The 27,049-nt window shown below is 43.2% G+C and overlaps 1 protein-coding gene across 5 annotated transcripts in view; it reads right to left on the reverse strand.

Moving 5' to 3' along the window:
- Positions 1–27,049, reverse strand: part of LOC125310591 (E3 ubiquitin-protein ligase Midline-1-like) — a 48,975-nt gene that overhangs the window by 1,478 nt on the left and 20,448 nt on the right. For 2 of the 5 annotated variants that reach the window (XM_048268169.1, XM_048268168.1), the window contains 8 exons: positions 14,792–15,554; positions 8,660–8,755; positions 5,735–5,842; positions 4,673–4,821; positions 4,420–4,547; positions 3,573–3,716; positions 1,815–1,976; positions 10–217 (listed from right to left, as the gene is read on the reverse strand). In XM_048268169.1, coding sequence (XP_048124126.1) covers positions 10–217; positions 1,815–1,976; positions 3,573–3,716; positions 4,420–4,547; positions 4,673–4,821; positions 5,735–5,842; positions 8,660–8,755; positions 14,792–15,493 — 1,697 coding nt within the window. In that variant the 5' untranslated portion in view covers positions 15,494–15,554. Of the gene's footprint in view, positions 1–9; positions 218–1,814; positions 1,977–3,572; positions 3,717–4,419; positions 4,548–4,672; positions 4,822–5,734; positions 5,843–8,659; positions 8,756–14,791; positions 15,555–15,680; positions 15,726–17,332; positions 17,700–20,350; positions 20,410–27,049 lie in introns of those variants that run through there. The other 3 variants (XM_048268172.1, XM_048268170.1, XM_048268173.1) reach the window with 3 other exon arrangements.

Raw genomic sequence — 27,049 nt, forward strand, 5'->3', positions numbered from 1 at the left:
AATAATTACCAGGTGCTTCCTCCAATCAGAGCTTCCCAGTAATGGCGCCCACTGTCTATGTAGACATTTGCAGTGACACCATAGCTGCTCTGGCTGCTGAAACGTTCCTGTCCATGGCTTTTCTTTGAAGAGGTCTCATCCCGTTCTACTGTCAAGTTGTCATGAGAGACCTTCAGCTTCCTGTGAGCAGACTTGGGGTCAAGCTTGAATGGCTGACCTGAGGAAGACATAAATACTGTTATCTGTTTCATCTAAAAACTGGATGTACCACATATTGGTACATGCCTTGACTCCCCGCATGGTGTTATTGTCATGGGCGCCATGGCGCCATGGAAGGTGGCTATTGTTAAGTGTTTTGTTTCTTGTTTTCTTGGAACCCCATCTTATTTTTGGTAGCCTGGCGAGCCAGACCCACATTAAAATGTAGGATCTGGGCACTCACCGTTCGCAGTGCTCAGTCCGAGGGGCGGGATAATCAGTTGTCTTTCAAATTCCCTCTGCACGCAATAGGACAGCGGCAGCACTATGAGTCCCATGCGTTTCCCACCAGCGGAGCTAGTTGGCTAGTTCAGGGGTTCCCAAACTTTTCCACGACAAGGCCCCCCAAATACCACTAGGTTCTGGCCAAGGACCCCCTTGATATTTTATTTATTAAACCCATCGACAATACTACGGCAAATGTAAACATACATTAAGCTAATCTAATAATTATTTTAGCCACAACCACATCGCAATGGAGCATACAGTGTGTAAAAATTTTATTTGGGGCTTTCTGCTATATGAGAGCCACCACTCTACTATTATTCCCAGTCATTATCATGGGGAATATGTTCAGATATGTGTCACATTATTATAATGGCATTGTATAACAACCCTCATAGTATATTTTAAATGTTTCAAATGTATTTATTTCTTGCTTTTATTTTCCCCTCCAACTTGCTGAGGCCCCCCTGGCACCCCCTCGCAGCCCCCACTTTGAAAACCACTGGGCTAGTTCAAACGTTTGCCAATGCCAACATAATAAAAGCTTAACTCGTGTCACACTGTTCGCCAGCAGCAACATCCATCTTATTTGTTTTCAAGTAGCAGGGAATTCAAGCCAAACCGTTGCAACTCTGCCATCAATCATTATGTTAAGCCCACCTAACGACTCTATACACGATTTCAATGGCCTGATTAAGTTTTGATTTCTGGAGCTCACAAGTCAACGGAGAGTTCCTAGACTAGCCCTGGCAGCAAATGTAATTTGCTGCAAATGTCTACATAGACAGCGGGCAGCCATTTGCTGCCGCTAGGGGCGCGTCTAGATTTCTAGGCTATATTTTTGGTCTTAGCATGGGACTCACTAGTAGCAGTACCGGAAAGGGACATAGGATGGCGCTGTTGGTTTAACCCTGGTATTAGATAGCCAGCAAGTCTCGAGGTCTTATTCAAGTGTAGGAGAGGATTATAAGCGCCACTCATGGATGTTGATAATTGAGTTTATTTGATTTCAGGTGAGTCCCAAGCACAGATAGAAACCAAGTTACATTGTTGGCTATCTGTACATGTTCAAGCAGATTTACCACATTGTATAATGTTTTTATTTGATAATTGTGTTTATTTGGGATTGATGCTAGCTAGCTAGCTAACATTAGACCACATAATTAGCTATTATAGCCTAGAGGGGTCACAGATAGCACTAAAATCAAAGTATGCATACATTTGTGTTAAAAATTCACACACATTTCTTTCAGTTCAAATGGTTAATCTTATCAATATCTATCACATTTCATTTATTACTACAGTATCAATTGTAGTATATAAATTCTTACTGTTGGTCTTGAGGGTCCCTGGCTCACTGCTGCGGCTGCCAGCCTGGTTGATGGCTTTGACGATGAAGATGTACTTAGTCCCACTCTGCAGGCCATGGACAGTGTAGTGGTTCTGCTTGATGTTGGGCACAATCATCCAGCTGTCCATGGAGTTACACAGGCCTGGTAGGGATGAAGCAGTTTTGTAATAAGCTGTACATTAATAACATGGTGCTTTAGGAAGATAACTCTTAAGTACAGTACAAGAGGTACTTTAGATGTGAATAGATGGAGCACCTCAGAACATCTCAGCTGTGTATAAATCTAGAGGTTTTAATTTTAATCAAATCGGGTCTATCACATGTAGGAATCATTTTCACTCTCCTGGTCTTAATGGGTCAGTAGGTTCAATCGGACCGCTGTGGGTGTGCTAAATGCAATGCACAGTTCTGCCTATCATCCATGCATCGCTTTCCTCAATCCCACAACTAGACAAGTTGTCGTTTAGTGATCAGTTGAGATCAGGCCTGGCTCCTCCAGCAGGAGCTCACAAATGTCACAGCCAAGCTACCGATATAACTTATTCCTCCCTGGCACCTAAACCATTGCATTGCAGTGAGGTGCTCGAGATCTCCGAGACACTTCTCACTCGTTCTGACAGGAGGACGAGATGTGAAATGAGGGCATGAAATGAGATGCATCAGCGTGGGGGTCCTGCAGCTGAAGGGGGAAGGGGGAAGTGTCATTTTAAGTTTTACGCCTCCCACTGAGGAGAGTGCTGATGACTACATTAGCTGTAAAACAACCAGATGTGACAACAACGAGTAGCCATCACATTCTGTTATTTATTTATGTGTTTACTTATCTGTTTATTTATGAACGGTCCCTGGGGACAAGTGACTATTATGGTACAGCGCTTTCACACAAAATAATGTAATATTCACAAATGAGCCTCTCAGTCTTAAGGCCATAATATGGATGATGGGCAAAGTGCAAAGCTTTAGTGTTTTACAACTTTAATTACTGGTCAAAATGATTTTTCTGATTTAACTCCATGGTCCTACATGCAACACGATAGCTATAGTTCAGGCACAATAATTTTCCTTGTTGACAGACTTTGCATTTTGCCTACATTTTAAATCAGGACCCATAATGTCTCCCCCCTGATTGGGGTTTTAACAAAATGCTTTTAACAATTCTTTGAATTGCATGTTGCCAGATTATCTTTTGAAATGGTAACTTTGTGTACATTATATTCTATTCACTTAAAGTAAATATCACTTCACACTGTCCTGACATTTCAGATATTTTTCAGATTTCAGGGCTGTATGTCATAATCAGTCAACATGGAGAAGGAAGTGGTGAGAGTGGAGTGTGAAAAGCAATCACACGTTGAGTGGTATGTCAGGGCAGACAGAAACTGGCTGAGAAAGTGCTCCTCGTGAACTTTTGCTCCCCAGAAATATTTATGTTGCCCTTTATAAAGTCATCTTTGTGTGACTGGGTCCCAATTGTGAAGGGTGTGAACATCTCCTGCCTGATGCATTTCAACATGAATTTTCTGGGTGCAGCACTGTTTTTCTCAACAGAAGGCTTTCAAGCATGTGGGGTCTCATGGTTCAAGACATTTGGAAATCTCTGGTCTCTGACAGACAGCAGCCAGTTATCCATATTCTGTCTCTCATGAATAAAGGTGAGTTATTTTTTTATCAGTTTAGTGGAATGGAATATGTAAAAGTTTGCAATGTAATGAAAAATGGTAAGTAGTGTTACACTTACTGACGATGTTGGACTGCCCAGTGAAGATGGCGTACTGAAGCTCATAAGACACCACGCTAAACTCATCGTCCGATGTCCAGTGAACGGTGATGGTGTCATAGGAGGCTGTGCACAGTTCCTCTCTTATATTAGGAGGGTCAGGAGCTGTAAGGGAAAGCGGAATGAATTCAGATTCATTCTGATTCAGATTCACTATTTCTGATTCAGATTCACTATTTCTGATTCAGATTCACTATTTCTGATTCAGATTCACTTCCTGTCTCAGTCTCCAGTGTGACGTGCCTCTGGGATGTGGATGATCATTAGGATGGAGTGTATATATAGTGTGGCCATAAAGTCAAAGATTGTGCCGTTGGGGATGGTTTTGCTCCTTATGCACACAAATGATTTAGCCTAAATGTTTAGTCATCCATTTAGTTAGTGTGCTAGGGTCAGGCCAATTTTTTGACATTATTGCAAAACATGGCAATACTTTTAAAGGATCCTACCTGAAAACTATGAGCACAACTACTATGATTAAGCACACTGCTGTAAATCAATCTGATATGTATATTTATGGCTTTGCAAATGCTATGATTCCAAATCATAGTGCAAGATGTTTTAACAAGCGTGTATGCCTGTAGCCCAAGGGCCTTCTGTACTCTGGCTCTGAACTATTTTTCAATATCAACTGTGGTATCCACTATCCACTTTACTGTGCTAACTTATTGAGATCCCCTGAGTTGCTCCAGGGGGATTGTCCCTGCAATTGGCCTCTGTGAAGCGTCATTTAAGTAGATAAATAAATAAATGGTATCTAATTAGTAGCTGTGAATGAGCATGTTTGAGTTTTGTAATTATATCTTACCAGTTAGATAATCCAAAGTCTCCAGCAACTTCTTCTCCCGGGTGAAATCCAGGGCAAAAGTGTCAAACGTGTCCGTCAAGTTTATCTCAGGAATCAACACCTGGGAAGATGCTGTTGCCATGGAGACTCTGGGGAGAAAAACATGTCATTCATGGTATGAAAACAAACAGTTTCAAATGCATTCTATTTATCTTGCAAGCTGGTCTTAAACTACATGACCCAGTATCTGCTTGCAGTCTGCAGCTGACCACACCTCTCAGAGATGCTCTTGGCTGTCTGCAGGAAGCGGGCATGGTCGGTCTCCTTCAGCGTCTGGTCAGCTTGAGTGATGAGGGCGGAGGATCGCTCGATGCACTGCTTGCAGTTGGAAATCTGCTGGGCCAGTTTTCGCAGACGCACCACCTGAGTGCAGGAGCAGGAAACAGACCAGTCCTGTCATTGATGCAGGCAAGTGTCCCAACCAAACCACTACGTTCCCATGATACATCTTAAAGTAGCATACAGCATCCTTTTCATGTTTGACATTTCGTTTGAATTTAGAGCGAACTTACTAATACATACATGTGAATTAATCTTCCTATGGAAAGGGAAAACAAAAAACAAGATTCAAGATTGAAATGGATTGTTATTCTCCTGCATCTACAAAATGAACATGTTGATACACATTGCTGTTGTAATCCACATGTAGGTCAGGCAAAATAAGGACAAGATCCAGAGTTTGTCTTAAATTTACCCCACATAATCATACATTTTAAACCCTACAATAATCCCTTGTCCTCTCCAAGTTATTTCTTCTAAACGTTCTGCTCTACTTTTAGCTTTACGCTGTCACATGTGTGGCACAAATTTAAAATGGCTTCCTAGAGCTATGAAAAAGAACTGAACACTGATATGTCTACAGACAGAGGAAATTGCATCCCCTGTGGGGTTGTGGGGGTGAGCTGTGGTGCAATCAGCAGCATCCCAGACATATTTGGGTCCAAATGCCCACCGTCACTCTCAACTGTTATATACACATAAAGGCAAAAAGCCTCAAAAATATCCTTAAAAATGAAATTGCATGCTTGAACATGGAATAATACTAATATGTTTAATTGCCTTTTAGCATTTACATGATACAGTTCTCGATCAAGAAACTGGCCATGTAATACTGAATAACTATTTAATTGCATGGCCCTGTTGGACTGTATATAATCATATCTTACAAATCACAACTGAACCTCATATGCTGTTACAAATGTAACCACACATGCTGTGGGTTAATTTCAATAATAATCAATCGGTGGGTTCTTATCAATAATAAATAAGTCATTACCTTGCCCTCTTTGATCTTGGTGCCAATGATTTGCCTTCTCTGATTGATGATTTCAATCAGGAGATCACACTCCTCGAGCAGTTTGCCTTCCTGACGAGATGCATTCACCTGATGACACAGACAGATGCATAATGGAACCTGTACATTTCTTGGGGTGGTTTTCACAGAGCAGCTCTGTAATGCTGTGGCCTGTGTTGTGTTTCTTTACACATTTCCTCACCATACCTAATACATCAACTTTGAGAAAGGCAGACTTATATGAGATAAAAGGCCATGCATATAAACCACTGCCAGTGTTCTTCTTCTTCTACAGCTTTAGTTTTAACTGAATGGCTCTATAACAACATAAAACATACAGTGAAGTGCATTCACACAGTGAACAATTTCATAGTAACACAACACAGTAAACAGATATGTTATTTAATAGGGTCCCTAGGGCCCACTATTTGAGCTTCATCTATGGAAACAAAAACACCATCTGTCATTGGATCTTTGTTAATCTCTTTTTTCTTTAGATTTGTTTAAGCAGACAGTTATGACATACTTAAGGATTCCTATGGGATGTATATTATTAGTACCTTTTCATTATTAATCATAATATTTATATTTACACCACATGCTAGTGTATACAAACTGGTCCACAGCCATCACATATGAATTCTGTAGAATCAAATCATGATTCTACAGAATTCCCAAGGCATTATGAGGTAATTTTTGTCTATATAAATCAGTATTTGCTGAAAGTCCAATTAAAGTCTAGTTGTGTCAACTCTAAATAAGCTTCACAAATAAAAGAAAACACCATCATGGCTCATAATACTGTAGCCACTGTCATAACTGAAAAAATATAGAGATTTATTGCAGCAATAGTACCGGTAGGTTAGGTACTATGGTTATGAGACACACTTTGTACACATAGATGTGCTAACCACAGGCTGAAAAAGGAGGACAGCCATTTTCCCCTCTCTCTGGCTGCTACAGTGGAGTGGTCTGAGGCAGACGGCTAAGTGAATCATTTAACCTGGGGTAATGGGAGGCAGGAACAGGGCCACTTTAAACACAACACAACACAGCAAAGACCACCAAAGAGGCACAATGTTTTTGTTGTAAGAGAATTCAAAGACATGTTATCTACTGGTCTTGCTTTTTTGTTCATCCTTAAGAGGTAAACTGTCTTTGTAAATTCATAACAGCATATATTAAAAACATGCATGTGCCTTCTTTGCTCATATAATCGCATTCCTATATCCCAATGTTGTAACTAAAGGTGTATTAGGTCAATTTGGTTTGAGACATAGGAACCAAGGCTAGGTCAAGGATAGGATATAGGATACACTATGTTGTGCTTGAGAGTAAAACTTCCAAACCTCCCAGCAACGGTCGCCAGACCCCCACATGAGGCTGAATTAATCATGCACATGCTCATAATGCACTCAGTCGCCTGCACAAAATTTGACGGTAGCATGCTCAGAGTTCGCACTGCGTGTTTTAAAGGGACAGAGACATGTAAGATGAGACTCTGAAAAGCCCTGACCTAAATGCAACATGAAAAGCTCCGCGGCATTTTCATGGTTCTGTTGACTTACCGAATGTATTATTGAAAGACACCCTGTCCGTGCACACAAGCAGCGCATTCTTTTAGGCTCAGAGGAGGCTAAAGTAAGTTTAGTGTGGGACAGAGTGGTGCATTCTGCTGGGCTCCGTAATTGCCATAAGATGTGCACACTTACACATGGGGTCCCATAACCCGTGCGTGACAAACAGCCACCAAGCAGCGTCTGACCCCAGGGAACAGCCCAGTTCATCGGTGTGCTATTTCAGTGGATTCACTGAACTATGAACTGGATCAAAGCGAAACAGTGCATCTCCGCTATTACATCGATATTTGAACTAGTTCTAGCCTGAAGCCTTAAAGTGATATTTAATCACTGTGGATGTCCCTTGGAACTCATCATGACATTGTGTCTCCTTTCCCCTTGTTGTTGGTAACACAATTGCAGTGGGCAATTAGCAAGAAAGCCAATCTGAGCAGTTCTCTTTGGATTCAAAGTCATTTCAGGTACTAACTCTCTGTCTGTGTTCTGATTAACATGCAACTAGTTACTTTATTGTTAGTGGGAAGACTAGCCCAGATACATGTCTTAGTTTAGCTTCAAATTGGGTTATCAACAACTGGTCAAACAGAATTCTCAGGCTGCTAGCCCAGCTGGCTTCGTCTCTCGTCTGATAACTAAAGATGGTGACAGCTGCCATGCCATGGCACTCTGATTATGCACTGAGGCTTAATGAGTCATGGTCCAGACGCATGGACCCTGCTTGTGCCAGGCATCTCAAGCCCCTCCTCTCTCAATGTTCTATTTTAAAATATGAGGAAAATACCATAGAGATTTTAAGAACAACTCATATTTTGTTCATATGATATATTTATGATATAATGTGAAATATGAATATATGCCACATTATATATTTCCCATGAACATAATATGGCAAATTATTTCCAAGGCAAATACAGTAATGCATGCTCCATTGACTATATTATGGATTTAAAATATATATTTGCTTGAGAACCAGTGGTTGAATTAATTATTAATTGATAATATTTGGTCAATTGTATTTTGTTTTATAGTATTTTTGTAAAGATTTGAGTAAATCTGATAAGAAACAGGCTACGGGCTTAATACTAAGCATCATCACAACAACCATTCTATGTAGTCTTCTTCGTGTAGGAGAAATGCACCCAAGCATTCATTATACTTTAGCACTGAGCTGAGCTCAAGTATCCGCTTGTATTTTAGAGCTCACTACAGTTTAATCTTTCTTGGCGTTATACATCTAAGTACCATCTTCGCAGGAGACATCTGTATGCACAGGCAGTTGTATACATGCAACCAGAGTGTGCACAGAAGCAACAGATTGGACACTCACCTCCACATGTTGGCAGGTCTGAATCAACTTCCCCATCAGGGATTCCAGCTCGTTGTTCCTCTTGATCAAGCTGCCGAGGTTAGACTCCAGGGCTTGCTGAAAAAATATAGAAGAGAGAAACTTACTATGTCTGCAAAGATGAACCACATCAGAGAACCATTCACAGGTCACAGGCGACTGTCAATTCGGTCAATTCACGAAAAGAAGTCTCGGACAAGCACGGACCGCACTCCTACACTTAGAAGGTTCCTAGAGAAAAAACTAAACTAGCATCATAGCTAGATAAGACTAAACCAAGCTACAGTACAGCTGACATGGTCTGAATTTCCCTGTTTTTTTTTTTGTCCTGCTGTCCAGCCATTCCCAGTGGTGTTGCCCCCCCAGTCATGGGGCATTGGTGACTGACCTCTGGCCGGTGCCCTCCTCCCTGATGCCTCCTCATGCTAAGCTGTGAGTGCGACCTGGGAGAGCGGCGCGCTGCTGCTGCGACTGGGAGAGGCGACTGGGAGCACAGCTCAGAACCAAGCCATGCAGAAACGCACTCAGCCGAGAAATCAGGCATCAAAAGCCCCAACTGACAGTCGGCCTGTCTACCTATCAGCAGAGCTCTTTTATGTAAGCACTTCCTCTTCTCTCTCCCCTGCTGCCCAGAACCAAACAGGCTCCATCTTCTTTATTTTCACTATCATCATATTATTGTCCGGCGGACCATATTAAGCTACGCTGGGATGGTCAGCGAGGATTAAAGGCAGCTCCCCTATGGGTTTGCAGGATAAACAGACGCAGAGAGGATTGTGACGGAGTTTACCAGTTAATGGACGGCCTTAATTCTCCGCTGACACAAAAGGACTTTACATTCCGTAGATCTGACCTCTATTCTATTCTATTGATTCTAAATTCTAAATATACTCTCTTCAAATTGGGACCAAAAAAAAAAAAAAAAAAAAGTAGACTGGTAATGGGCCTGTCTGATCCAGAAAATTCAGAGGTACAATATATTCAATGCAAGCACTGTCCTTCTGATTCACATTAAAATGCGTTTGCTTCCTGGTGGCCCTTCTGAAAATCAGGCAGAAGGAGTTTGAGAGCATCATCTTTCCTCAATTATTTCTGTTTGCAGGGTGAAGAGGAGTGAGGTAATATAATTTGCGTTTGTGTAAACAGCCCTCATCAGAGCCAATATGGCAGTGTACCACTCTGGGGACAGTTCTCAATAAGCCCTTGTTCTTCAGATGTACACAGACACAGATGTGAAGACAGCAGAGCCATGAAGGCAAACAGTAGATAAAAGACAGGCAGAGATGGCAAAGGAAAGATGAACCACACACATGAACCAGCGGGCAGAGTGAAAATACAACAAAATGCGCAATCGAATAAAAATGTACCGTGATGTGCACTGAAACAGCATTTTGTCATGTCATAGATGTCATGTCATGTCCCTGTATGTCATACAGGAAGCATAGTGTCATATAACAGTAAGCTGCTATCAAAGCACAGTACTGGAGAACACAGGGATGCTTATGATAATGTGACTATGAATACAATGAGACTTTTGTAGGGGATTACTGGGAACTCCAAACAATACTCAAGCGCTCAAAATGAAATCGCACCGACACATTAACGCTACTAATTTCAGTGGAATCCTAAGAGCACAGTTCTGTCGGCTCACTGCACCTGACTGGTATACAGAGCAAAGGTATGTGTGCTCGGAGACTAAACCTCAGGTGCTGACATCAGCTCCACTAGAAATTACAGCAAACCAGACCTATCACTGGTAGGACACAAATGGCAGGCTAGCTTCCCTAAAGCATCCTTGACATTTCCAAAAAAAGAGAAGGGGGAGTAATCCAAACCAATTGTCTACTCAGTCAGTCACTGTCACAGTGGCATGCACTCCTAATAGAAACAGCAATTCAGATGTGAGACCACCTGCCTCCCCCAAGAGGAAGATAATCCCTTGGACTGCTGAGAAAAATGACCCGACAAACACATTACAACACTGCTTATGACCGTAAATACTGTACGTCTTCATTTGACTCATTTGTAGTCAGTTGACGAGTCTGTTTTTTTTTTTCTCGTACCAAGTGACTCCCTGTGCCATGTGGTGCTCTATATTTCAAGTTCAACTCCAAATACAACCCATCTGTCTGTCTTGGGCAGATAAACACCCTGATTATGTTTATTGCTGAGACAAGCAGCTTTGAGCCAAGCCACAGCAAGAGTCAGTCCGTTTAGTCTAAACAGTACTGGGAGGGGGCAGGGACTGATCAGAATAAAGACAAAAGTGAATCTGTACAGCTAAGACAGTGAGATATAAATAGTGATAATCTTCCAGCCATGGTCAGACTTTGAAACTGTTACCAAGATAAGAAATTTCTTAATACGACAGCAGTTCAATTAGGAAAGTTATATTGTGGACTTCCGCAACCTTATATAGAGGTGTCTAGTTATCATCTGTGTGTTCCACGTCTGCATATGTACGCATGAGAAGGAGCATGATGGGGGTGGGGTGGAGGAAATGGATGGCTCCTCCACCTGTGTTGTTGGTTGGAGGCCAGCTTGTGGAGAGAGGGAACTGTGTTCCATTTCTTTTTTTCCGCTGCTTGCCTTTTACAAGCCCCAGGCTTTTAGTCACTTTCTCTCTAGCGTGTGCGCACATCCACCCACACACACACACACACACACACACACACACACACACACACATGCACGCACACACACACATACACACACACATGCACACATAGATAGCCACATGTAAAAACACTCCCACTGAGAATGGTCTGTGGCCATGTCCACAAATACACAGCAGTGAGCTGTAATCATGACATATTTTAGAACTATTCATGAATAAATAGGGCAAGAGAAAGAGAGTGGAAAGGCCTGATGTTTTTCTTTTGAACTGTAGATGTCAATGTTGCCATTCAGATCACAGGCTACACTAAGCAGCTTAGCTCTACATTTAGTTTGAAGCACACAGGCAATATGTATGCAAAGTACCGTAGTCAATGAAAAACATGACCGGTTCACAGTACAAGGCATTAAGACAATGAAGTGTTGATCTTTTTAAAAACTGTACTTAAATGTGACCTACCAATTATTACTGCTGTTATTAAACCACCCCATTTTATTAATTTGCACATTTTCCTCCATATCCCCAACTAGTCCTGCAGAAAAACTGTTTTCATGAAAACCCAGTCTAAAATGAAAATGTAGTTTTATCACTTTCAATACTATCTGGTGCTATAAGAATGCACATGTCCCACTGCTGTAGTCGTGATGTGATTTTAAAAGACTGCCCTCCGTCCTACAGTGGCCTTGATCACAGGGTGCCTTAAGCCAGCTCTAATGAAGGCCGTTCTCTGGTCAGTCATTAGCTTTCCTCCCCGATCCCATCGACTTTCAATATTTGCATTTAATATGACTTAACCCTTAGAAATATTGGGGGGGGGGGGTAGAGGAGAGTCTAATCAAAGCTCTCTCAACTTCCTGAATTGACAAGCTAAAGTATATTATAAATTTACTGGTTTATTTCATGTGTCTGTGTGTAACTTGTAATGTCTGGTCCAGCATGACACAGCATGTAACCTAACATCATACTACTGCAGTATATTATTGTCTAGACACATCCTTTTCCGGTCTTATTCTCGGGCAGCAACACAATAGCACAACACGATATTCTGACCTTGACTGTGTGTGGCAGTTATTGCTGGGAGCAAGACTGGGCTGGGGGGAGGCAGGAATAGTCACAGCTACTGTCATCCCCAAGCCATGCTTTAGTTTCCTGCAGTCTGAGCTCTTCTTGATTCTGCAAGACCACACTATTTAAAACCGCTTCCTTCTCTTGGTCTCTCTCCCTGCTGAATCTAAACAGGAGCTAATAATAAAGCCTCCCTCACCACTGTGCCAGATGAAGTGCATTACAGAGACACAATTCATTGTAGTTGTTTAAGGAGGTTATGGAGAACCATGTACATGCACATGCTCTCAAAGTTCCTAAATTATTATTCCAACTGAGTGTCAAATATATCGGATAAATGTTCTTCACAAAGAAATACCGTGAAATGCATCAATGGCAGCTATTTTCTCTGCCACAGTCTGCTCTAGTGTAATACTGAATTTGATTATTTACTGGGAGCTGCTGCGTAGTGATAAATATTCCATGTAAAAGTTTCCCCTTTTTCAAAGCAGCATTATAATATGCTTGTAACACGCTTGTGCCTGTAACACACTTGCTCAAATGACTAATTAAGATAAAGAAACCCTTGTGCTTTAATTAAAAGAAAAAACTGAACTTGTGTTATTAACACCTCAAGCATGAGCCTTTGAATTTAGAACTGGAAAAAAGACTTCTCTACACAATCACACTTGATCTTGGTTTGAATTAGAGTTACTTGCACATTTCTTTGTAAGTACTTTTTTGCCAGATTTGTATGGCACCAATTGGAATCTATACTTTTCTGTGAAAACTTGCTCTCTTGTAATTGTACACACATTGACACTGTTGCCACTGTCCATTTCCCCATATTCACATTCTAACACTTTAGTAACATGTTCATTTAATCCTATTGGATATTTTGGGGTCAGTGAGGTGGGGGTTAACAGGGTCTTAACCCTGCACCCTCTCCCTCAGTAGAACCCATGGCAGCTGGTATTTTCTGAGCTCGCCAGACTCGACAGGTGTCCAGATTTGCTCTGACCCTGTTGTGAAAATTGGGGCACACAACTGGGGACCAAAATGCTAAATATGACGTGCAACGTTGGTATGTTCCATATGTCTCTCTCATGAAATGTCTGCTCTAACAGTTAACCTTTTCAAGGGTTTTCAGTGCTTCAGTGCAGAGAATGAGTGCTTTAAGAGGGAGAATTAAGAGGCCAGCCAAAATCCAGCCCCGCGTGTCCCACTTCCTGGTCTACAGAAATCATTCCGGCTGGTTTAACCCTGTCAGCTCGCATCACTCCTTGTCACCCTTGCGACACGGCGGCTTCTTTCCCCGTGTTTAATAACACGACTAAGTGCGAGGCGATAATTGCGGCTTCACAAGGCGTGCAGGAGCAGCACAGGAGCACAGCTGCATTAATCCATCTCGGCTGACCGGCTCACAGGGGGGGCAAGTTTCAGACACCTCTGCCCGAGACCCCGCCAGAGCACCGGCGCTCCCTTCCTGTGGACCGACCCTTTCAGGAGCAGGACCGGACGGAGGTGAGAGCGGGGCCATTTCCCAGTGGGCTTCCGCGTCGGCGCGGCCACGCTCAATTAGTCCGGCCCACCGCGGCGAGAGCACAATTAGCACTGCTTAACCTGCACCTTCTCAAAAGCCCGATCCACTCTCAAGATCGCTAATGAGCCTCACAGCGCTGGAGCTCTCTGCACATGGCTTGCTCCATGCTGCTCCAGCACCGTGCGCTTGACTTTTAAGAGAGCCATGTAATATTTATGCGAATTCAGTTACGTGTCAGTCAAGGCACCCTGCACGAGAGCTCTCTGGCTCACAAGAGATGGGAGTGAGTTTGTTGTGCAGGATGGTTCCTTGCATGCAGTAAATTCTATCCTGAGTGACTCACATCCTCAGTAAATTAAAACAAAGGAAGTTTATTTATGACGTTACTTATTCTCTCCATTGAATTCACTCCAGTTGGCCATGGTCCATGCATTGGTAGTGCATAGTGCCTGTATTATTGCTGGACATAGAAAGGTGCACCTGATAATGACAGTACTTCAGCTTTTGAGATCATAGCTCTTAACTCTTCCTGAAAGACACATAGACTTATACTACCCACGCAATGTACAATGTAGGGAAGAGTCAGACCCATAATGTGGTATGTAAACATATTTTCCAGCTGACCTATATTCTCACATCATTGTGACATCACTGTAAACTTATGGAAAGAGAAAGGTGTCCTGATGAGTCATGGGAGCCATGCTGCAATGCCTGCAGTGGCTGTGCTAACTTTGTGTGTCCTCCATTTAAAAAAAGAGAAGACCCTAGCAAATAAGCTCAGTCATGAGCTTACTGTATGTACCATTAGTACCTGTAATATAACTGTTTTGTGAATGTGTCATCAATGAAAAACTGAGATATGCCAAAGTGCCACTGCTTTTAGATTTGAAAGCTAAATTTTGGTGCCCACCTTGAGCTTCTCGTAGCGATCGCTCAGCGCTGCCACCTGGTGGTCGCGGTGTCGGCCCACCAGCTTGCATAGGGAGCAAATGAGCTGCTCGTCGGTGATACAGTACATGTTCACCTTCTCATCCTCGTGCTCGAGGCACTGCAGGCCACGCAGGTGTGAGTCCGGGAGCGGCTCGATTAGCCGGTGGCCGGTGAAGGGCTTCTTGTTGGGGTGCGTGGCGCGCAGGCACTCGTCGCAGTACGACACCTCGCAGGTGACGCACGTCTTGACCGCGTCCTGCGGCGGGTCCTGCTCGCAGAACTGGCACTGCACGGGCTCGGGGAGCGGCGTGGTGGTCATGGCGGCGAGCGGCAGTGGCGGGCGCCCGTCCTCGGCCGGCGAGCTGGGCCCGCTCGGCGGCAGCAGCAGGGCGTGGGACGACGTGGACGAGGAGGCCCGCTGCACGCGGTCGATGATGTTCTGGAGAGTGATGTTGCGTTTGAGTCCGTCAAGGCCGCGCTGCGGGCTCAGAGAGATGACATAGCGGCACGTGGGGCACTGGAAGGCGCCAATGGACTGCACGGGTTCGTTGGAGGCACAGTGGGAAACCAGGATGCGGTGAGCGCAGCCGAAACACAAGCTGTGGGCACAGGGCAAGAGCAGCGGGTCCTCAAAGAGCTCCAGGCAGATTGGGCAGGTCAACTCCGACTCCAGCGCGTCCATCCTGTCAGGCGGAGCCAAGCGGGGATGTCGTCAGCGAAATCCAGGGAAGCCGCAAAGCTATCTGCAGCAGGAGAACAGAAGAGAGGTGGGGAGGCAGAGGAGTGTATTTTGGTTAAACATACACAGAAAAGAGCTGTGGACTATAATTATAAGAAAAAAGAGAGACGCAGCGGAGCTGTCAACATACGTGGGCTTTGGGACTAAATCGGATGGAGATGACAAATGCACAGAGTGAATGAACATTGCTGTGCCAAAATGGGGTAACAAAATGGAATGTACTTTCACTCACTAGATTGACCACTTTGAGATGAATCCAACAATGCACTTACAGTTGAATAAAAACAAAACAAAAAGGTGCACTTAGCATCGTTAGAGAAATGAATGTTTACACAAGAGTTTTCTCTGCCCTCTATTTTGTCAAACCACTTTAAAAGCTGTGTTTTCCTGTTGAAACATTTTTGTACTTCCTCTTTAATAATAACTTCAGTGCTGTACTTCCTCTTTAATAATAACTTCAACACTGTGTTAAACCATGATGGCACTTCTGTTACTTTTAGCTTAGGACTTTTAAGAATGGCCACCTTAACTCAATAACACTCCTGACTTGGAGTATATCTTACAAATAGTCACATCACTGTTTGGATAATTAGCATTTTAGCTTGTCTCTCGTTATCATTATAACTGGGTAATAGCCTGTTAATTACACACGTTGTAATGACCTCCTTTTACATTTTAGCAGAAAAACACAACATTACAATAACTTGTGATGACCGATGACAAAAAATGCATCACCCCTCTCTATCTAAGCAATGATTTAGATTTGAGGATCCGTGGCTGCTTTCCCATCCCCCTTGACACAATATGGCATTTCTAACGTAACCGTATGAGTCAGGGAGGCTGAGTAGTCATCCCTGTGGCAAAGGCTGCCGCCCGAGCCTTTGTGATGTTTAACCACCGTGGGGACACATTCCCTCACTGACCCACTTCCCAAACACTTGGACTCACTGCCCTTAAAACCGGATTCCCATCTCTGAGTCAGCCCGGCAATACCAACATGACTTTAGGGAGAACACAATTGAGCTGAGAAGCACAAACATGTTTTCCAAAGTAGAACAATAATAAAAACATAGAGCGGCTTAAGTGCAGCTGCTAAAGCCAAATGTTGTTCAAGATGTTTCAAAAAGGAACCCAGCAACAGTTTGGAAATCCAGCCATGGTAGACAAAACGAAATAATAAATGAATTTCCAGTTATTAAATGATTAGCTTCTAATGACATTGCATACAAATATGATAATGCAATATTGCTGATATTTATTCTATGCCTCTTAAGCAACGGCTGCGTTTTCACAAATGCAATTCTAATTTCTAAGCCACTTGCCAGCACCAGAAAACCCAAAAGCTGTGCAGGCTACAATCTGTTTCGGGAAAAGCATATGATTGAAACATATGTCCAGCCCAAACTCCAATCTCAGATTTTTGTATGAGTGAAGACATGCAAACACATTATTATCACTTCAGTATGGTTGCACACTGTAGCAAATGATAACCACAAGCAAGAGGTCCTCTCAAAATTCTCTCTCTCACTCACTCACTCACACAGACAGAGACAGACATGTTCTACTAAAGCACATTGTGATTTAATGCAGTCTAATGCTTAGTGAGCATGAATGAATTTACTAAAGCTGCACCCAAACTAACATAATTCACCCCCCCCCCCACACACACACACAAACACACACACACTCTCTCTCTCTCTCTCTCTCTCTCTTACTCACTCATAAAGACACCGTCACACACGCATAGTCTCACTCACGCAGTAAACACACATCACGACCCACCGATGGATTTCGCCCCGGTGCCCTTTGTGGAGCCATGTCTGTGGCAGACGACACAGGCTAACGAGCCAAATCCCCTCAGTGCCCGACTGCCCGGTGATCCCGAGCTAGTCGAGGCTCAAGCAGATCTAAGAGGACTTAAGAAGCGGCATGACCGTCTCCGCGCCGCCGCCAAGTGCCCTGTGATTATCCCGTGAGCCCGAGCGGCCGTCTGATAAACTCCGTGCTCCGGCTGGAGTTCTTTCTTTTTTTTTTTTTTTTTTTACGGCATAACAGGAAAGCTCTCGTTCTCGACAATTCCAGGAAAGTCAGCTTCCTCTACTCGACACAGTGGCTGTGCCTGCATGCTCTGGCAGGAGGTGATGTGTGTGTGTGTGTGTGGGGGGTGCCTGTCTGTGTGTGTGCTATACACCCTGGTCACAGTCACTGGACATGTCACACTCGCCCTGTCAGACACAACACATTGAGGGAGGTGAGGAACAGGGGGGGTGGCCATTGAGTGTGAATGACTGACTACATTTCTGTATTTGTTCTCTCAGGCAGACATACACACACACGTACATCTGCTACAATCAAGTTTTGAAACGTAGTACGGGGGTGTGTATGGTGACACCTGTACATGCAACCCCTCTTTCCCCCTCTGGAAGGAGCAGAATCATAGAGGTGCTGCTAATCAGTCTGAAAGAGTCTAATGAAGGGGGAAGAAACTGTGCCATAACTTTGCTTAACTTTTACTTTGTTCACTTTGTTTAAATTCTTTATATTACTGCAAGTGACTGATAATTGAAGGTATATAACCATACACACATGGAGATCTTCTTTCTAAACTGATCTGCATGTGAATGGATTCATCTATTCTGGTGTGTATTTTTCTTTCGGATTATATATTTACCAGTGGCAAATGTAGTTCCTACAGGCATGATCCTCTCTTCATGTCCTGTCTGTCTCAGAATGCACAAAGCAGCTCTCTGTCAAGTTACAGTAGAATGTCTACAGGCACTATCCCAAGCAGTAAGCCACAGCAAATCTAAATATCCATATACTTATGCAAAATTCTCAATGCATGCAAAAACATTACTGTTTATGAGTTGAAGGGGCTTCATTAATGTAGGAGAGGACCATTGCATGACCCCATGTAATGAAACTTGACATCTGGGCAGCAGCCTCAGTAAAATATTTAACACAGGTTCAGACCTAGTTTGCAGCAGTAAAATATTAAAGAAGGGTTTCACAAACTGTTGGTGGAACATCAATATCTTCGGTACAGGGTTTGCAAATATTTTGCAAATATTTCAAGATCACCCTGAAATCATCATAAGGGGTAGGATGATTTCAGGATGGTCTTGAATTAAATATTTGCAAGCCCTGTACCGAAGATAGAAATGAACGAACAGTCAGGAGTTTGACAGTAAATTCACCTACCCCCTCATTTGTCTCGTATGCAAATGACCTCTGTCAGAAGTCATAGACAAGTTTGGGAGATATTGAGCAAAACTTCATTTAGCTTGTAATGGAACTTTTAGTCTTGTAGCCTAGAAGTGTGAAGTGATACAAGTAACCAGGAAACATTCCGAAAACTTCTGGTGCATGGTTTATTTAGGGGTGCTAATAGAAATGCAGAATGCTTCCTACACATTGCTATGATATTCTGCAGAAGTTTGGAAAGCCATACTGTTAAATTGTAACCCAACTAGCTCAAGCTGGCATAGTTTTTCAGAGAAATGGTACACTCTTCAAACCTAGAAGTTAATATATAATTAAATACCAACACCTGCAAAGTCATTCTGATCGTCACAAGGTTGGTTGGTTGCCTGTTTGTGTGCATGTGTTTGCACTTGAATAGGCATAGGTCAGCACCTTAGCTATCACTCACGAAGGCAACACTGGCATCCAGATTAATCAGGGCATTGATGTGGCCTGAAGGAGGACGTGGGTTGATTTGATCCAGTGTGGTCAGTAGAAGCCTCCTGTCAGCTTTCTCTCATGGTCAGAGTTACAGGCGCGCAACCCAGACTGACCTTTCCTCATCCTCATCTCAAATCTTTTAAAGGCTTTTTAGCAATGCCTACAATTAACCTCAAAGTCAGAAAAGGCATGAGACATATACTCATGATAAATGATTTAACCTTAACCTGCATGGGATGTATCTAATTAATATCTCCCAGATGTTTACAGAGAAAAATGGATGGATCATTGACCCTGCAGATGAAGGATGGCAGAAACAAGACCCTTGAGAAAAGGTGAAAGGAGCTCTAGCAACATAAAGGTCTGGTGTATCTTTGATCTGTTTGAAATGAGAAGTGACAGAGAACCAGGGCAAGGCAACCTTTCCAAAGGGCTCACTAAGGCTCACAGCCTGAACTGAGTCTGAACTCAGCCAAGAGACCAGTGGAATCACATGCCCATGTACACACACACACACACACACACACACACACACACACATCTGTCCTGAGGGGTGGGCACTGGGATGCTGAATGGGAGACCTTGACTCCATGGCAGCTGATTGGTCTATGAGGGCAGGGCGATGACCAGAGCGGGAGGGGCCTCCTCAGGGTTCCATGAGTAAACACTGAATTCCCTGTTCAAATGCTGTCTTCTAGTGGAAACTGAGATGAAATACTATATTTAATATGAATATAGTATTTATATTAAGAAGAGTGGGGTGGTGGCGGGATATATATATATATATATTTTATAATTAGCAGAGTAATATTAATATAACTTAAAACTGTATTCATGAATACAGTTATAGTAGATGATAAGATTTCTCAGTTAAAAATGTAACTTGTACATTGTGTGCCCTCATTTTAGAATGAATGTCATCAAGCAGATTACATTGGTTTACAAATATTACATACACAATTTCATTGTGCTCTTGAAATAAGTATTTTTGTATTATTATTATTATTACTGCAATACATCTGAAAGTGGCATAATGAAGATATTTAGTAAATTTCAAGATATTTTAGGATATATAATTTACTCAATGACTTGAGTTTGAAATTGACATTAAATTACCTGATGTTTCACACATGCTACACACTCCTTGGGCAGCACACTGCAACTTGCCGTGGAGACTAAAGATGCAGGAAGACACACACACACACACACAAAACAAACACAGACAGAACTTGTGTATAATTTAACAGTGACTGGAGAGTTACTGCATTCTCACTGTGATTGTTGCTGTGATCCATTTAATTATTAAAATGTCCTTTTCCTCTTTTCTTCGCTTTTTTTTTAATCTAAAAATGTCTCCTGTTGTAGAGACTGAGATGGAGGACAGAGCAGACGGTGACACCATTCATCGTATGGGACATTCCCACAATCCTTTGGTCAGAGATTGTGCAGCATGGTCTGCAAAGATTCAACATCAACATGTGTCTGGATATTGTCACAGTAAGTTAACAAGCCTGAGCCTGTCATCTTCATCACAAGACAATAGTTGGTTTGGCTGGCATTATACTTTAAAAAGTGTTTTTAATCAAGTCTTTGAAGGACAGAAGGACATTTCGATTCATGCTGAGACTCTGTGACACTACTGTGACACTACTAACTCTCTGGTACTACCGGACATATACGCCACACATACCAACACAATCCCAGTTGACTAGCCAGACATGTCAGAAGCTCACTTTTATTTTTGTTCTGTAACAGATCATCATCACAGTCTGTCGCTGTGCCACTGAATCGCCAAGCAAAAGATATCCTCGGCCCAGCAAAACAGAAATGGCGCCTTATATAACAGCATGCCTGTCATTCCAGGAGAGGGGGAATTCAGAAAAGAGAGAGAGAGAGAGAGAAGAAAGAAAAAAACAAAACCAGTAGAGAGCCGCTTTTACAAAATGGAGGGAAATTGCCCATCCTGCCATTTGACATGAGTGAGTGTGGCGTCCTGCGGAGTGCGGAGCTCGAAGTGGGTCAAAGGCATTGACCTATCTAACGCAATCAGCATGCATGTACAGCCGCTCGCTCCACAGCTCCACAGATAGCCAGCCCACGCCGGTGAAAAAGAGAGAGAGAGAATGAAATGGAAAAGAGCAATCCATGGGAGATGCGGGCAGACGGAAATGAGCTGTTTACGCATCATGGCTCTATAGGCATGATTCAATTATATCGTCGGAGCACATTCAATGTTTTTTCTGCCAGATTCAGTTCAGTAAGATTTAATGGATGGAAAATGTTTAGTTGGAAAAGTCAGAAGCAGCCGTTTAAAATGACAGGAGGTATACAGCAGGAAGAGTAGTAGGTTGTTGTGCATTGTGGCCAGATTATAACCCACTATGGAAATATTCCTATCGCCAAAATGTTAATGGCTTTACAATAACTGAATCTTTTATGGCAATAACTGAATCTTTTATGGTGTTTTTTTTTTACAGGGGGTGCATTTTAAGTCAAGTCATTTTCCATATTTTAGGACAATATTTTCTGTAGAGGTAGAGGTATGTCGCCTCCCTAAAAAAAGTGCACAAGAACATGTGCAGGAAAGAGTACTTATGTCTCATCATTATACATAACATCAGGAAGATAGTCAGGGAAAGACAGAGAGAGGGAGATGTCTCGAGGGACGGTTTGGATATGTTGCTCGTGTCAAAGGAGCTCTGTGTTACAGCACCTTCACCCCTCACCTGCTCTCTTGTCCTGGAGCATCAAAGGTGATGGAGGTGCTTGTAGTCATGGTGACACTTCCCATGTTTGACAGCTAACTGTATTATGGAGCCCCTCCAGATCGCTGCCCCCGATAATCTGTATGGATTAGGGCTAGTGGCAGTTTGCTGTTTTCTAATCTCACCCCTACGTGTCAACTCATGACCATGGTCACGACCTTGTGGAGTCGGTCCAATCCAGTCAGTCCTGGATATAATGACTCCTTTTGTCCTACTTGTTATTGTTCTTATAACAGGTTTGTGGGTATGATGCTGAATGTGTCTTTGTTATGGTGATCCAGGCAGCCAGGCAAAACAATGCACAGATTAACATGATCCTTTTAGCTGATTGAAACGAGGGAAGCCTTGAGTAATTCTAATCCTCTAAAATAGAATAACTATTATTGTTAGTGTGGTTGTTAGTGTAGCTAAAAAGTTATCGTAGCTCCTATGTATATTTCATGTGGGCATATTGCTGAATAAACTGATGTGATTTTTTGCATCTCCTCTTGCCATTGTGTGTTGATGGGTGGGGGCGTGCAAATTCTCACATTCCCCAGCATAGCTGTAATGATCGCTCAAGGATGTCATTTCCTCCTCATTAGAGACCAGTATTTGGCCGCGCCACCCACCTCTCTCCATTCTCCGTCCACCGTTCCTTGGCAGGCCGTCGGTAATCCCGCCTGTCCACCGGGCCCATGACCAATCAGACGCGCCTTTTAAGTGTGTCTCAGAGGCACGGAGGGGGCCGTCACGGCTAACGGGATTGGGCAATGATGAGAGGCCAAGGCGAGCGGGGGATGATTAGACGAGCCCTAATCTGGCAGATCTACCCCCACACACACACACACACACACACACACACACACACACACACACACACATGCCCCCCCAAATAAAGTCTGCAGCATCTCCCTCCACAGCACTGACCTCAATATGGACAAATATGAAGTTTAAGACCAGAATGCTGGAGGAATGCTTACTGTCAACTCCACTTACATGGGATGCGATCGCCATGGCCTATTTTGAAACCTGATGCTGGGTCCTACAGTTTCTCCTACAGACGTATGCATGCACATTCTTTTACACACACACACACACACACACACACACACACACACACACACACACACACACACACACACACACACACACAGACACAGATAATAACAAATGCAACAAGAGCATACAAAACAGAGAGGAAGAAAAATTAACTCTATTCTTAAAACCTGTGGCACAGCAAAAACAGCTTTATGGATTTCTTCCATGAATGATGAGAATGATGGGGCTTGTGCGGCCCCATTAGCCTACTCTGCAGTGGAGCTGGGGCCATCTTTCATGTTCTCTGTAACCTGAAACAGATGGACGCTCTGATCCCCGTCCCGTAACTCAGGGACGAGTCCAACACCGAAACCCAGTAGCACGCAGAGAGAGCTGTCTGTCCGACACACACAAACTCTAAATAGCTCTGACAAGTGCCACACATCATACCAGCGAACCATCCCATACAGTTCTGCAGTGCAATGCACTGACACTCGAGCAGTTCTAATCAACTCTGACACCTGTAGCCATAGCTTAAATCATCTCATGGCAGCAGCGTAAACCACAATGTCAGATCACTTTAGCAGTCTGGACTCGGACAGGAATGGCCCAAGTCCAAAGTAAAAGTGACGTCTTCCTGAAAAGCTTCCTCCCGTGTTTCAAACTTTGCCACATCGAACAGCTTGATCAAGATAACCAACCAAACAGAACTGATTTGGAAATGGCCTCTGGTCTGTCTTAACTTTCTGACATGGGTGTGTGAGTTGGCATTATCTAGCACAGTGTGTAAATATACACTTCTGTTATTTAGGTTAGCTTGTTGTGATGTCTGTTGCTGGGTGGAATAGCGCAGAATGTTGTTAGAATTGAGTCATATATTATCAGATGACATAGTTGTTTGGCAGGTGTCATGGTACACTTTATGACAGAGTTATTTTAGATAGTTGAAAGAGTGTCATGTTTGCAGTCACACATACTCAGTTATACAGTTGTAAAACACACTCTGTGTGTTGGTGGCCACTATGTGCAATTTGTTTTGGCAAAACAAAAACTTTTGGTTAAAGGTGATTCTCTAAAAATCGGTTTGCATTGATAATGCACATCATTACATTACATTACATTACATTACATTACATTACCCTGGCTGACGCATTTTTAGCCAAAGCGACTAACAACATGGTAAACAGTTTAAGTTTTAAAGCAATTCTCAACCAATTTAGGACATTTTAAAAAACATCAACAGCCTACAATTGGTTAATCTTGCCTAACGAGACACCCACTGCAGTAACTTCACAGCATTTTCTTTTTATGTCACTTTTATCATTAACGTGGAGAGGACACATGAGAGTTCAGAGGGTGAAGTTAAATGTGAAATAAATGTGTCTGCCCTCTATGTAAGTTACCCAGCAATGAAATGTGAACGTGACCTTGGAAAAAATTGCTCTCAATCCATTGGAGCTCATTTGGCTCTGGCATGGCTGATGTGGATTGTAGTTTGGCTACATTATTCAAACCAAGCCCTCTAAGCCATATTTTGATCTCGTTTACACAAATGATGTAATTATACTGCAGTGAGGTCTACTCAAAAGAGACTGCTTTTTTGAGGGAACCATATTTGGTTAAAACAGAATTTTCACTATAATTTGAAAAGACTATAAAAAAATAATCCAGTTTGAAAAGGGTTAGAGACATTTGTTAAAACCCTTTGAATAGAGAACTGGATATCCATAGCAACATTCTGAATTTAATCCCGAATGAAGCGCTACCTTTTATGCCAAACAAACGACAGCACCTGTGATCACAACACAGCGGGGACACCTGAACTTTCAGAACTTCTGTGTGTGTGTGTGTGTGTATGTATGTGTGTCTTTCACTCTTTCTTTCTCTCTTTTTTGTGTGTGTCTTTCTTTCTCTCTCTCTGTCTCTCTTTCTCTCTCTCTCTCTCTCTCTCTCTCTCTCTCTGTGTTTTCCCACAGGCCCAGAGGCTCACCCACCCATTCTCACTTTCACATAATTTTAAGCATTGTGAATTTTACTCACATACACAACCAGTCTTCCCTCTGTGTTGATTCAAAACATAGTATGCTTTCCCACACACCCACACACACAGATGTAAAGACAAAGAACATAAATCTGTAAGTCTGAGTCACATAAAACCACCATTTTGATTTCTCCATAGTGCATAATGCATAAAGCAGAAGCCTTTTCTGTTTAAGGATGCATGTACTATAGTAACACATGTTCTACTTCTAAGCCACACAACTGCCCTCTAGGGGCAGCAATGTAGGCTAGCAACAAGAGAAGTAGCTTCTCCTGGACTCTCCTGATACTTACTTTAAATACTGAATTATCTCAGATACAGGCCACTAGTCTCACTACTGCAACAGTACAAAATATCAAAGCTTCTCTGGTTATGGAAAGTTTGGTCCTGAAAGGGTGATTGGTGCACGATCGGCTTCATTTTCCCCTGCCGTGGCATCTTTTCACCTCTAAAGTGGCCAAAATCGCTCAACAGATCATTCTTTGTGCCTGGCCTACTGTAGCAGGTTGCCGTGGAAACACAACGTGAGCACCTATCAGACGGACAGGCGATCAAAGGGCAACACTCATCAGTGTGGAGAAGAGAGAATAGGACGAAGGGAAAAAGAAAGGGGAGGGAGAGGTTTTGACACTCTTCCCACTGGACAGCGTCCAGAGAGGAATTAAGGGAAAAGCTTGGTCAGTATTAACTCTGCAAACTTTAATTCTGTAATTAAACTAAAGGGGCTTAACTCACGATGAGGCTCTTCTGCTTTTGGGCAATGAAATCAACATGCACGCACTCACACTCTGTCAAATGGAAGAAAAGGGGAAAGGAGTGCTTGCATGCTGCGTTTGTGAGCCTCTGAGCTCTGTGCTTCTATGCTGGCAATATCCCTGAAATGTTTCTCATGCTTCGCAATGATTGGAATGCTAATACCTGTTTTTCTTCTCTTGTCTTACCATTTTTCTTTTCTTTTCTTTTCATTATTTATTTCTGAAGGATTCTTTTCAAAACTCGTCGAGAATTGCATTTGCCCTGCGCTCTATTTTGGTGTCCTTTCTATGAAGAACTCCTCCCACACAATAGGACAAACTCACTCAAAACACACAACAAACAGTCGACTACAGGAAAACAGACACAATGCTGGGAGTCTTGTTGTTTCTCACAGACAATGAGCCACAAATACACACGCGCAAACACAGACACATGACACACACACACACACACACACACACACACACACACACACACACACACACACACACACACACACACACACACACACACACACACACACACACACACACACACACACACACACACACACACACACACACACACACACACACACACACAAACACACACACACACACACACACACACACACACACACACACACACACACACACACACAGAATCTCTTGATGCCCTTCCTGCAGCCTTGTTTGATTCATTGCCAGTATCTGGTATCAGTTTAGACGGCGTCTTCTGACTTGGAATGCTAATGAGGTGACAGGGATGCTGGAGTGGGGGCAGGAGCAGGAGCAGGATGGCTGTGGGGAGCCGAGGCAGGGTGGGGGGCAGGGGGGGAGGGAGGGCAGGGTAGGAGGAGGGCTGGCTGTGGGGGGTAGCAGGGGAGGGCAGGGGCAGGATGGCTGTGGGGTAGAGCAGAGGAGGACAGGGGAGCCTTCGCACTCTATCTGTGTCTGATCCTGTCACAACGCTCCGTGTCAGGCGTGTGACATCTCAGTGACGAGCGGTGATTGGAGAGCTTTGTCTAGTCTCCCCCCACACCTCCAACTGCTGTGGCTATCCAGCCACCCAGGAACCATCACTGTCTCCAGACGAGTCGGCCACTCAAGAGCCTGTGTCTGAGCCTGTCAGCTTAGAAAGTCCAGCCCAAGTTTTCATTGTAGTGTGATAACATTTCTCTCCTTCTCTCTGTCATCCATCCATTCTATCTGTCTTTCTGTCTACTTTTATCTCTGACCTCTCCATGTGTCCCTA

The sequence above is a fragment of the Alosa alosa genome, chromosome 17, assembly GCF_017589495.1.
Source record: "Alosa alosa isolate M-15738 ecotype Scorff River chromosome 17, AALO_Geno_1.1, whole genome shotgun sequence".
NCBI classification, from domain to species: domain Eukaryota; kingdom Metazoa; phylum Chordata; class Actinopteri; order Clupeiformes; family Clupeidae; genus Alosa; species Alosa alosa.